Here is a 14,125-nt window from a genome sequence, read left to right on the forward strand (position 1 = left end):
CGCGCGCCGCCCGCTCGCGGCGGGGGCGGGGGGGGGGGGGGGGGGGGGGGGGGGGGGGGGGGGGGGGGGGGGGGGGGGGGGCGGCGCTTTTTTTTGCTGCTTGGGGCAGCTAAAAAGCTAGAGCCGGCCCTGATCTAGACTGTTCTCAGTAGTAGCAGATGACAGAACAAGGAGTAATGGTCTCAAGTTGCAGTGGGGGAGGTTTAGGTTGGCTATTAGGAAAATCTTTTTCACTAGGAGGGTGGTGAAGCACTGGAATGGGTTACCTAGGGAGGTGTGGAATCTCCTTCCTGAGAGGTTTTTAAGGTCAGGCTTGACAAAGCCCTGGCTGGGATGATTTAGTTGGGATTAGGTCCTGCTTTGAGCAGGGGGTTGGACTAGATGACCTCCTGAGGTCCCTTCCAACCCTGATATTCTATGATTCTACCTTGGTGCTATTACTAATCAGAGTTTGGACTTATTTTAAGGAGTGATCTAAAAAAGGCCAAGAGATAAACCTTCATGTTTTTAAAATACAACTCAATGGGATATACAACAAAATGCTGCCACATGTTCATGTGTGTATATATTTTAGATACATATTCAAAACATTTATAGGCAAGATATTTTGTGGAGTACAAAATAAGTTTATTTTAGCTAGAGTATATCTAAGTACTCTACTAAAGATCAGAAATCCTATGGATATCTTCAGTATCTAACTAACCATGTGCTCACAAGTCTCTGATTTTCTAACTCTTTCCACAGTTCTTGCTACCTGTCTGTGGCAAAAATCAAGACTCCTTCCTTTTACCTACTCTTAACCTACAAAAGATGATGAAAGGGTGTTGAATTTAGTGTTGAGCTACAGCCATCAGAAATATTTAGGATCAAGCCACTGGCTCTAGAAAGCAAACTGGTCTCGAGAGAGCCTGAGATGTGGGAAAAAAATACCCTGGTGTTTTACATTCTTAACAGAACAGTTGTGGTTGTACCAAATAGATGTCATCCTCAGTCTTCTGCCAAGTGATTAATGCAGCCCCTCAGTTGAGCACAGTTCTACAAGTCAATTATATATACACAAATCTGCTCAGAACTCGATGAGGATGCCCCATACACATATTTTGTTACAAATCTTTCATGGATGCAAAATGAATTCCTAGATACTGAAACAGGATCCCTGCACATAGCTGGAAAATGGCACTGTCCATACTGTTTTCACAACAGTAAAGCAATCTGTATACCTACCTCTACAATGTCGTCATCAAATAGCAGCCAAAAGCCATGGCTCTTCACTATGGTGATATAATGTCCACGGTTTGGACCGCTGCCAGAAAAAAGGGCAAAGATTTATTACACTGATGCCTACATATGAAAACCAAAACATTTGTAAATAACTCAAGCTATTATAGATGGAGCTGATAGTGCCACCTATAGTTAAAGTTCTTCCAGTGTAAGACCTTATTTTCAATTGCCTATAACTTTGCCCAGCCATAACAGTTTGCCAAACCTTAACATGCTGGGTATCTACCTCAGATTTATTTAAAAATAAAGAAAATAAAATTTCAGCAAAAATGGTTCGGCCATTTTTGAGAACGAGATTAGGGGCAATAAATATGTTGTTCTGACCACATAAAAAAAATCCATACAATGGTTTGGGTAAGAAGCTTTAGGGTCTCTGCTTTGGAGCAAGGACTTGATATTTAGTAACAAGAATGTGCCATTTGTGATTCTCATGAAAAAATGCCCAAATCAGCCAAGTTACAAACCTTTGGGAGAAAAAAATCTTAGTTTGTGCTTGCTCAATAGAGACATGTCAGAGTTTGACAGCTACGTTCTCTGAAGATTCCATCTGTACTGAGCACGCTTCAGACCAGGGCTGCAGGCACCACTCAGCTAGACTTTCTGTGCAATTGCTGCTCCCCATTATTGTGGCACTATCACCAGAACAGAGTGCAGAGAGACCCTCTTGCATGTGCTCTCAGTACTCTCCTGTTGGAAGTGTGGTGGAGGAAGCTGCCAGATCCAAATGCAGAGTGAACAAGAGCCAGGCCAGATGGGTAAGGGTTGCAAAGGAAGTAGATTGGGACAAGGAATTTTTTGGGGGGGATAGCTCAGTGGTTTGAGCATTGGCCTGCTAAACCCAGGGTTGTGAGGCAATTCACTTAGGGATCTGGGGCAAAATCAGTACTTGGTCCTGCTAGTGAAGGCAGGGGATGCACTCGATGACCTTTCAAGGTCCCTTCCAGTTCTAGGAGATAGGATATCTCCATTTATTTATTTATAATTTAATGTACACTAGCACTAGGTAAGCCACCAACTGCTGACCTTAGACAGTGAGGGAGCAAGTTAAGGATAAAACAAGAAACTAAACTCTCACTTTTTCTGGCTTTATTTTGCGTTTCATTTAGGAACTGAACAACACAAACATAAAATAACATAGCTTTTTTAAAGGACTTTACTGTGTATGGGGAAAGTGATTCTGTAGCACTATTCAGTGTTATAAACTGACTGGAATTAACAATTTCTGCTTTAGAATGAAGCCTTTTTTTGTTTAGAATAGGTAAATTAAAGTGAAGTTATCAAAGCAAAACATTTTAAACAGCTGTTTTAAAAGATCTAAAATATTTAGAAAATAAATTTGTACCTGGTCTATCCTAGTATGTTAGGTTCCAGCCTGATACAAGTTTACAACAGAGCTGTGGAACTCCTAAAAAAGCCAGTGTTTACAAAACAACAGCTCTAGAGCACAGCTGCTGACCCCTTCAATAAGACAAAGTCACATTGACCGCCATTTCTATGTGTCATTACTGAAAGCTATATTTATGCTTATTGGAATGTGTGTCACAGCTAGCAAACTTAGGATCCAGCCCTGCAAACTCACAAGAGAAAGTTTGGACAGGATCCTTTCTTTTGCAACATCAGTATGTTGTATGAAAATGTATTTCAGAACTATATCACAATATCAGAAACGTACAGCACAGACAGTGTAAATAAATTCAACAGACACCGGCATGTGTTGGTTTTGTTGGCTCTCTAATTTTGACACTGATACTTTGGAAATATTCTATGGACCTTATGCTAGATTTCCAACTACTTTAAGATTTACCCCCCACTCCAAAAAAAACCAAAGAACAAATAATCCCCGACCATCCCATCCTAAAGCCTGGTCTAATCTGAAGCGTAATATCAGCCATAGCTTCAGGGTTGTAAAAACCATACCTCAACCGACATATCTATACTGACGTAACCCCCAACATACACACAGCTATATTGACCCGAATAGTCTTCTTTTGACACAGCTAGCTTTGTTCGCACAGGTGTCCCTACACCAACAGAAAAACCTCTTCTGTTGGTGTAGGCTGTGTCTACTCTACAGGGCTATCCCGGCATAGCTATACTAGCACAGTCTCAACATAGTATAAACATATCCCATTTTTGACTTCTGTGAATAACATTTGATCTTTTCTTACATAATGCAGTGTTCGCAAAGGCTTTTCTATTTGCATCAAGTTTTTTAAACAAAATATTCGTTTTTCAATTATTTTAATTAAATTTTAATAATGCTGGATCAAAACTGTGCAGCTGATTTAAAAAGCAGTATGCAATTTAACCACTTGGTGGCACCAGCATTTTTAAAAAAAAATTTAATGATCTAGCAAGTGGCAACATACAAACGGATTCTATTTTGAGAAATTTGTTTTTCCAAGATTTCCTTTATTTCATTTAGCTTTCCTGGAAGCTTTAGCATGTTTTAAAGCTATATAAAAAGAGCAAGGCTGAGACTGTGCACTCCGTATAGAAAAATAGGCTGAAAATATTTTCAAAAATATGTTTAAATGTAAAAACATAGAATAAAAAGGTTTTTACTTCAGTTGATTAGCTTAGCTGTTGCTGAGACTGTTCTCCATTGTCAGCTGCTGCAGTGGTATTCAAATGTACATGAATGACCAGGTGAGTTAATTTTCATGGAAACTCATGTAAAACTCAGAAAGCATTGGAGACATACCTGCCACAGTGAACAACTACAGCCACAAGGTCATACATTCTGTCAGGGTTTGTAGCATCTCCTGAAGTATTAAAGAGCCGAAGCTCCAAGGGAAAGACTACACGGTAGGAGAGTTTGGTGTATCGGTGCAGCTGGTCCATGTATTTGAACCTTTTTAAGTGCAGAGCTAGAATCATGGGCAACTTCTTCACTCTCATTCTGGACCATAAAATATATTAAACATAGAACATCACATTAGAAAATACCCCTTACGTTAGATAAACCTTTTAAAAGAAAAAAATAGAATTTGTGTTTAAATGATTAAAAAAAGTTTAATCTGAAATTCAGTTTTAATGAAGATGATCTGTAAAGAGCTGCTTTTTATACAAGCATTTTGGTACAAGTGGGAAAGATTTATACCACAACTGACATCCACATGCAAAACAGCTGCTTGCCTACACTGAACCAATCATCTTTCATCATATGAGGGAAAGTGAAAGATGGAATAAACCTCTGTCCTTCTGGACTGGCTTCTATTAACTAAGAAATGAGAAAAATAGATTTTCTACATCTGTGGCTGAAGGGGAAAACGTTCTGGAGGCATCAAACTGATTACAACTAACAGGGAAAAAGGAGTGATGTCTGGTAGTTCTTTAGGGGAGGAATGTGAAACTAACCTTTTGGGGTCCCCTCTGACTGTAGGAGCTGCTCCGAATTTATGTTTTCCCTGACATTTCCCCACCTCGAATGTCAGTTATTTTGTTGTTTCAAAGAATTGTGATTGGATTAATATTGTAAATTTACTAGGGCTGTCAAGCGATTAAAAAAAATCATGATTAATCATACGATTAAAAAAATTGTGATTAATTGCACTGCTAAACAATAATAGAATACCATTTATTTAAATATTTTTGGATGTTTTCTACATTTTTAAATATATTGATTTCAATTACAACACAGATTACAAAGTGTACAGTGTTCACTTTACATTTATTTTGATTACAAATATTTGCACTGTAAAAAACAAAAGAAACAGTATTTTTCAATTCACCTAATACCAGTACTGTAGTGCAATCTCTTTATCATGAAAGTTGAGCCTAAAAATGTAGAATTATGTACAAAAAAATAACTGCATTGAAAAATAAAACAATGTAAAACTTTAGAACCTACAAGTCCACTCAGTCCTACTTTAGCCAATCGCTCAGACAAACAAGTTTGGTTACAATTTGCAGGAGATAATGCTGTCCGCTTCTTGTTTACAATGCCACTTGAAAGTGAGAACAGGCATTTGCATGGCACTGTTGTAGCCAGCATCACAAGATATTTACGTGCCAGATGTGCTAAAGATTCATATGCCCCTTCATACTTCAACCACCATTCCAGAGGACATGTGCCCATGCTGATGACGGGTTCTGCTCGATAACAATACAAAGCAGAGCAGACTGATGCATGTTCATTTTCATCATCTGAGTCAGATGCCACCAGCAGAAGGTTGATTTTCTTCTTTGGTGGTTCGGGTTCTGTAGTTTCCGCATCTGAGTGTTGCTCTTTTAAGACTTCTGAAAGCATGCTCCACACCTCGTCCCTCTCAGATTTTGTATGGCACTTCAGATTCTTAAACTTTGGGTTGAGTGCTGTAGCTATTTTTAGAAATCTCACATTGGTACCTTCTTTGTAAAATGAACATATGCTGGGTCTCATCCAAGACTGCTATAACATGAAATATATGGCAGAATGCGGGTAAACAGAACAGGAGACATACAATTCTCCCCCAAGGAGTTCAGTCACAAATTTAATGAACGTATTTTTTTAATGAGCGTCATCAGCATGGAAGCATGTCCTCTGGAATGGTGGTCGAAGCATGAAGGGGCATACAGATGTTTAGCATATCTGTCATGTAAATACCTTGCAACACCTGCTATAAAAGTGCCATGCAAACGCCTGTTCCCACCTTCAGCTGACGTTGTAAATAAGAAGCAAGCAGCAGTAGAACAGGAGTACTTGTGGCACCTTAGAGACTAAAATTTATTTTAGCATAAGCTTTCGTGGGCTACAGCGCACTTCATCGGATACATGCAGTGGAAAATACAGTAGGAAGATATATATATATATACACACAGAGAACATGAAACAATGAGTGTTACCATACACACTATAAGGAGAGTGATCAGTTAAGGTGAGCTATTATCAGCAGGAGAGAAAAAGAACTGTTTGTAGTGGTAATGAAAATGGCCCATTTCCAGCAATTGACAAGAAGATGTGAGGAACTGGGTGGGGGTGAGGGGGGAGAAAGCATGGGGAAATAGTTTTACTTTGTGTAATGGCCCATCCACTCCCAGTCTTTATTCAAGCCTAATTTAATGGTGTCCAATTTGCAAATTAATTCCACTTCAGCAGTCTCTCGTTGGAGTCTGTTTTTGAAGATTTTTTGTTGTAATATTGCGACCTTTAAACCGGACAGTCTCTACGTAAAAGAATAAATGGACACAAATCAGACGTCGAGAATTATAACATTCAAAAACCAGTTGGAGAACACTTCAATCTCCCTGGCCACTCGATTACAGACCTAAAAGTCGCAATATTACAATAAATTAGGCTACTGTATTTTTCATTGCATGCATCCGAGGAAGTGGGCTATAGCCCACAAAAGCTTATGCCCAAATAAATTTGTTAGTCTCTAAGGTGCCAAAAGTACTCCTGTTCTTTTTGCGAATACAGACTAACACGGCTGCAACTCTGAAACCCTTTTTTTTTTTTTTTTTTTTAAGCGATTGGCTGAACAAGAAGTAGGACTTGAGTGGATTTGTAGGCTCTGAAGTTTTACACTGTTTTGTTTTTGAGTGCAGTTATGTAACAAAAAAAATCTGCATTTGTAAGTTACACTTTCACGATAAAGAGATTGCACTTCAATACTTGTATGATATGAATTGAAAAATACTATTTCTTTTATCATTTTTACAGTGCAAATATTTGTAATCAAAATAACAAAGTGAGCGCTGTACACTTTGTATGCTGTGTGGTAACAGAAATTAATACATTTGAAAAGGTAGAAAAACATTCAAAAATATTTAATACATTTCAATTGGTATTCTATTGTTTAAAGGTGCAATTAATTGTGATTCATTTTTTAAATCGCGATTAATTTTTTGAGTTAATCGCACAAATTAACTGCGATTAATCAACAGCCCTAAAATTTACACTAACATCTGTCCCTGCCAAGAGAGAACATTAACATTTTCCAGCATATCCTAACCTTACCTCTTCTGTGCTTCCTGTTTACTGCGACACTGCTCACAGTAGTATTTATATTCACTGCATAAAGTCTCAGTATTACTGAACCCCCTGTGGAAGTTGAGAGCAAAAAAATTAATTACAAACATGTGGGAACCTTAGTCACCCCCCCACCCACCACTACTTATCATTTTACTATCCTGCTGCTATCACAGAAAAGAAATATACCACAGATGAAGATTTCTCTCAAACAAGAATACCTCCCAACCGCTGGTTTTAACTTGTCCCAGTCCCATGTTGTGGGATCTAAGATTCTATCTGAGGAAATTTGGATATGGCTCCCTTCAGAACATGAACTGGCCAGTATCTAATCATCAGTCAAACCGAGGCGTAGAGCACACAGCAATATAGACTGTCATGGTTTTGGTTGTCCAATTATCTAGTTCACACCTATTGTGTGATATCTGGGGACATGTACAAAAATTAAAACTCATTAACACTGGCCATAATTTGCCCACAAAAGCACATAATCACCCCCCACCCCAACTCACTCATCATTAGTGCCGTTATCAGCTATTAAAAAGCCAGGTCCAATGAATGCATCTTGCATAGCGCTGGGTTGATAAGCTTGGGCTTTGACAGGCTATCAGAGAGCGAATTCTAAAGCAGAGAGCTGTTCAACAAGAATGCCCTGTTGCCTGCCCTCAGAAGCTCAAGCACTCTTTAACAAAGAGCGGGAGCATTTCAGCAAAATGCAGCAGCAGGGTGACAAAGTAAAAATATTTTGAAAACAAACATGAATACTTAGTTTTGAAAAACTCTGAACACATGATGTAGTATTAACAGCCTTAAAAGACACAATTAAATGGATAATTCTTACAGTTTTGGTAGACTTTCTGTATAACAGGATCTTTAGCAGAATTGATTAGTTTACGGTAAGCTTGGGTCCTAAACTGCTGCACAACTGAATACCTAAAGTAGCCACTCCATTCAGAATGTGTGCAGATGTGTTTCTTCCAACCAGATTCCTTTTCATTTACCTTAGGCAGTGCGTAATTGATGTATTTTGTTCCACATCAACCGATAGGTCCAGGAAGTCCTCATCTTTGCTACTAACCTTAAAAAAAAGAAATACTTCATTGCGGCTTGGAATCTGGCAGGTTTAGAATTGCTTCAAGTCCCTGAAATGGTACAGATGTTGTGATTGCAAGTAAGAAGCTTTAGAATTTGACGAATGTATAAATGCAGTAAGTGGCCCTTTCCTGCACTACTCGAGAAATACTGAAACAATCTGACGTGTAGTTATAGTCCAAAAAGAGACTGTAAAAAAGGAACCTCCTTGTACAATGTCTTCCCCATGTGCCTGCAAGTCATATCTGCCTATTTTACTGACAAAACCAAGTTTTTACCACTGTCAGCACTCAGAAGGCTAGACAGGCTTTAAATGGATTCTATACTACTTTGTACAGCAATACAATTATCTGCCATATTTCAGACTCTTTAGTACTGGGAAGGATATAAGAGACAGAAAGAGCAGGATTTTCAGATGCTGGGGTGAGTGATAAGGCCTGGCTTTTAGGAAAACACTAGACTTGTGAGCCAATCACATTTAGTCTCAAAATCCCTGAGAAAGAACCCCATTTGGTGCATTTTTAGAAAGTTCATTTTTAGAGCATAAAAATAATTTAGATTTAAACTGCTGACTAGTATTTGGAGCTATTGAAAAAAAATGTTGCTATCCAATATTATACTAATTTTTCTTTTCCTCCCAACAAGGCTTTCATTTGTTTGAAATACTGTTAAACCAATGACTACATGGCTAAGTACAAATTCCCAGCTCAAAAGTGGTTCTTTCAGTTTCAGTCTTTCTGATCCCTCCTTCATTCTCAACACAGTGATTATGGATTAACAACAAGAAATGTAATCTTTTGACTTATAATATAATTATAATAATATATGGAGATATACCTATCTCCTAGAACTGGAAGGGACCTTGAAAGGTCATCAAGTCCAGCCCCCTGCCTTCACTAGCAGGACCTAGTACTGATTTTGCCCCAGATCCCTAAGTGGCCCCCTCAAAGATTGAATTTACAACCCTAGGTTTAGCAAGCCAATGCTCAAACCACTGAGCTATCCCTCCCCCCTTGAAAACACTTGGTTAAAACACAAATTCAGGAGTACCTTTCCCAGACTTGAAGAAGCAGCCTGTGTAGCTCAAAAGCTTGTCTCTTTCACCAACTTAAGTTGGTCCAATAAAAGATATTACCTCACAGGCCTTGTCTCTTTAACATCCTGACACAAACATGGCTACAACACCACTGCAAATTTAGCATTGTAAGTAAATGGTGAGTAACTCTTGTGGAAACACAACATACACTATGATTGTCACAAGAAATTACAACAGGACAAAAAGGTGGCTCCTATCCGTCAGGTGCAAACTGCTTTGGTGGAAATGGGGAGGGGGAAGGAAAGGACACTGCCCTTTTACTAAGAAACATACCTTAATGAGTACTAGTTTGAATGGACAGCTGATACAGCCATAAAATAGGTTAGGTTCAATTTTTAATCAGAAAATGTTCAATTTCATCTACCCTAATAAATGAAAAATTTTGTTTAGAATTAGGGAAAATGGTCCAGTGCCTTTGAAAATCAAATAAAGAGATGTTTTGTTTTTCAACATACAGCTTCACAGTTAAGACATCTGGTTTCGTTGGTTAGTGTTCCCTGGAAGATTTCATGGACCCATGTCAGATCAGTCTTGTCTCCTTCCTCACTCTCAATGCTGCCATTCTGGAGTTTGCCATTCTGTTTCTCCTGTTTTTTCTCTTCTTGCAGTAAGTCAGCAATAGTGTTTAGTAGGTAGTTTAGGAATTCATGTGCATCTTGCTGCATATAATTATCAAATAATTCTGGAAAGGAAACAGAAAAGATTGTGAAGAATGAAAGAGCATAACAACAACAATGCTATCGTTAAAGCACAAACTTTATAAGGCCACTCTGCTCTCGTGAAGCACTGCACGTTCCTTTCTCTCTTCTATAATTTTTAAATTCTTTTAGCCACTGCTATTAGTTAACAGTATTTAACTCTCTAAATCATGTCAGTATACACTATGTCAAAGATGCTATATGAAACAGAGCTGTAATTATGTAGTTCTAGCAACAGTTGTTATGGACTTCAGGTTACGTGCTCTCTTACTTCTTGTCTCCCAGGAGGAAGGCAGCCTTCTAAAAATTAATTATGCTCCTTAAGTTAAGGGAGGCTGGCCTGACAAACACATAAAATTGGCTTCCATTGATTCTTTTGGGGAATGAGGGTAAGATGAGTAAGTTCAGATGTGCTGCAAGGGACCACTGGTACATGAAGTCCAATATCTTACCTCAACAGGAAAATGAAAAAAATCCTATAACAGTAAATCAATGATAATTTACAATCTCTGGGCTTGAAAAGATAACATGCATGAAGGTTCTTCACAACTAGTCCTGGGAAATAACCACTGGATTCCCAATACAAAGAAAAACTGATTACCCATTACTTTTTTCTTGCCGAATACAGAAGAGAAAGAGGGTGAGAGTGACTTTAAGCCACGTCTGAGCTTTCCTAATCTGGCCCTCACTATGCGTGTACCCAGTCCATGGTACAGTTTAAAGCATTGCCAGTGATGCTCTAAGTTGTAATGGCTTGTTACAGACCTCTATATTGGCATTATATTAGCACAGAATAGCCAGGGCTCCCTACCCTCTGTGTGATTGGCCGACATCAGGATGGAATCACTAAACCAGATGGAAAACCAACTTTAAATAAAGATATTTTACAGGGACCATCTACCCACTCTTTATACTACACAAGCGGTGAAAATTTGTACCACATAAATCGGGGCTTGAACCTTTTAAAAACCCAGTTAGTAAAACTTGCCAAATGTCAGTCACTAGATATACTTGAAAAGAGTTCGGGTTACTTGAAAATGCGCAGCCTAATATCCTAATATTGAAATTTGATCAGGTACTTCAGTTATTCATTTACCATTTTCTTTCCTCAACCGGGAAATAAATTTCTTGGGTGGGATGACTCCCACCTTCTTCTTTTGTGTGGCAATGCTGTTGAAGAGATCGGAGAGGCACGTAAGGAGGCTTTCCTTCTTCCGGGGCTGGACCTTGTATGCCAAAACTTTTTCCCGAAACGGACGACAAAAATAAAGTGCCTGTAGGACTGAGTTGCAGTAGCAGGTATTGCCAAACTGGTTAAAACAGAACAAGACACATATTTCCATTATTACATCCGTTAAAAGAAACCAACAAAGAGAGACTGAGGAAGCTAAGGACAAGCAACAGAGGAGTACAAAAACTAATATGTAGAGAAATATTTTTATGAAATTAAAAAACTTTTCTAATTGAGACATTCCATCTGAAATGCTGGAAACCTAAATCACAACAGCACGAGAATCAAAATGTGAATGACAGATCATGACAATTTCTTTGTCTGAACAGAGCAAACTGTAACAACACAAAGTGTGAAAAATGAGATTTTTTAAAATTTTGTCTAAAGTTATATAATTAAGGAAGGTTTTCTGCATAAGATTTTTAGCATGATAGACCCATCCAAATGTTGGTGTTCTGAGTAATCACTTATTGCGAAGGTATTGAGAACTGACATTTGTAATTCTGGCAAAGCAACAGACTAATGACCTTTCTAATTAAATATCCATATGTTAACTAGAGAGGAAGCCTATTTTTATGGAAGATGTTACCATGGGCCTTTTAAAAAACTTTTAACTGTTATGAGACGGTATCCTCAATAGTTATAGTGAGGAATGTTCATATTACTAGGTACATCTTATTAACAGAAAAAAGTAAAAGAAAACACTGGAAGGACACTTACTGAATTTGCGTTCTTTACAGCCACTGAAGAGTTTTAAATGAAAAATATACAAAGGTTCATCAGTCAAGATATTTTTAAAAGTGATTTTTGGGACAGAACTTGATAAACCTTGAAGGTGCTTCATTTTCAGAGGCCCCTCCAAAGTGGCTCAATTTGGACATGCAAAAGCTAAGGCAACAGAGTCACTAATCATTGTTTAAAATCTTGGCCATAATTCCCATCGGATGGGAGAAACTGAAAGTAAACATTAGATCGAACTGCTTTCAATCTTGGAAGCCCAGATAGTGTGTAAGTACATTTTCTCAAACAAAGTTTCAATTACCACAATTCTTTATGGAAGACCATCTCTAAAATACAAAATAATAAACTGTAATAAATAATTACAGTATCTGGGTAAATTGGGCCAAGCATCTTACACCTTTTAGAAAACAAGGATCAAGAATGGTACATATTAATGAATAATCAGTATGTGCTGTGGATCAAATGGGAAATTTTAGCATTGATTATAAGAACTGAAGATCAAAAGATTAGCCTATATTTCAGAGGATTGAACTAATAGTAGCAGAGTTTCATCTGGAGCTTAACACATGTCAATTTAAAGGTGGCATGATTGACAAGAAGAGCAGCTAGGTGGAACAGATTCTCCATTATAGGTGCTGAAGTAGTATTGCTTTCTCTCATTTCTTATATAACTATGTTAATATAATACCTTTACCAAACTTAGCAAGGATCTGGATCAAAGCAGTTATCTTATCTGCAAGTTTTTTTTCTGTGGTAATTTAGTTATTATTAAAATTCTATTTTATTTACACAAGCAACCACCATAGTTAATTTATTGAGGGGAGGGCTATGTGTATGGGGAATAATACAATGAATGTCTGCTAAGAGAAGGCTATTCCAGGGTTTGTCAAAGGCAGGTAAAACTAGTGAGTGACAGCATGGTTATTAGTCCTGCACAGGACTGAAGCTGCAGTCATTGATCTGAAGATGTGCTACTGAGAGACTTAAGACCATAACGTGGACACAAGGAGCAAAATGACAGGATGGTAACTGGTAGCATCACTGTATCCCTTCAGATCAGTTCTATTACAGTATTGTAACAAGGTCACAATAGGTGAATTCAGATTTTGTTTTTGCGTGTGTCAGATACCAATATGCCTTTTGAGACAACAAGTATCACATTAAGTATTTCCTGTTTACAATGAAATATTGGAGAACACACATGATGCAGCGATATCTAAGAGCAGCTGTTTTACATCTGCCATATCTGAAGGCTGTGTCATTAGAGGACAGGGCTAGAGGCGATGTGCTCCAGATTGCTTAACGAGGAGAAACACTTAAAACACTGAAAAGTTAGATGCTTTTATACGACATGAAATAGTTCATTTTTGGTGGTTTGGTTCCTTCTGTTTATAGTAATCTGCACAATTTTTTTTATAATGACTGGATTGTATAACATTTTGTTACTCAAAAAAGCCAAACAAACAATGATTTCAGGTCTGCCTGTCCTGACCATTTTCTTGTAAATGAGCTCTGCATCTCAAGAGCATTCTGGGTGAAATATTTTAAACAAACATAATTAACATACAGATAAACCAACTGTAGAATACTGATAATCACATTAAGTGGTACTCTGGGAATATGGCTACAGCGTGCACCAGAATTTTGTATAATTACTGTGGCAGAACGATTGCAAGTTAATAGTCAATTTTCTGGCTGAGAGAAATATAAAATTAAAATTTAATTCATGCAGCTCAAAAGGTTGCAGCCTTGTCATCCTTATAGTTGCATTAACATCACTTTACATGGTACATGAAACGAGGAACAATGGTTCAAAATTGTTAGTTACATGATCAAAAGAAATATACAAGCTAAACAAACATTTAATTTATGTTTATTCTTAGTCCATCTCTTTATTAATAACCTATAAGACTGAATAACCAGCACATTCATGAAATCTGTAGAGGATACAAAATTGGCAAGGGTTGGCAACACCAACGATGACAGAGAAATAATGCAAGAGGACCTGGAAAGATTGGAAACACTAGTAGAAA

The 14,125-nt window shown here is 37.9% G+C and overlaps 1 protein-coding gene across 2 annotated transcripts in view; it reads right to left on the reverse strand.

Moving 5' to 3' along the window:
* LOC117882730 (ubiquitin carboxyl-terminal hydrolase 12-like) overlaps positions 1 to 14,125 on the reverse strand; it is a 57,374-nt gene that overhangs the window by 8,582 nt on the left and 34,667 nt on the right. For both annotated transcript variants that reach the window (XM_034781460.1, XM_034781459.1), the window contains exons 3-8: positions 11,217 to 11,430; positions 9,878 to 10,104; positions 8,236 to 8,312; positions 7,223 to 7,306; positions 3,986 to 4,183; positions 1,225 to 1,303 (exon numbers count right to left, since the gene is read on the reverse strand). In XM_034781460.1, the coding sequence (XP_034637351.1) occupies positions 1,225 to 1,303; positions 3,986 to 4,183; positions 7,223 to 7,306; positions 8,236 to 8,312; positions 9,878 to 10,104; positions 11,217 to 11,430 (879 nt within the window). The remainder of the gene's footprint in view (positions 1 to 1,224; positions 1,304 to 3,985; positions 4,184 to 7,222; positions 7,307 to 8,235; positions 8,313 to 9,877; positions 10,105 to 11,216; positions 11,431 to 14,125) is intronic.

Source organism: Trachemys scripta, chromosome 9 (genome assembly GCF_013100865.1).
Source record: "Trachemys scripta elegans isolate TJP31775 chromosome 9, CAS_Tse_1.0, whole genome shotgun sequence".
NCBI classification, from domain to species: domain Eukaryota; kingdom Metazoa; phylum Chordata; order Testudines; family Emydidae; genus Trachemys; species Trachemys scripta.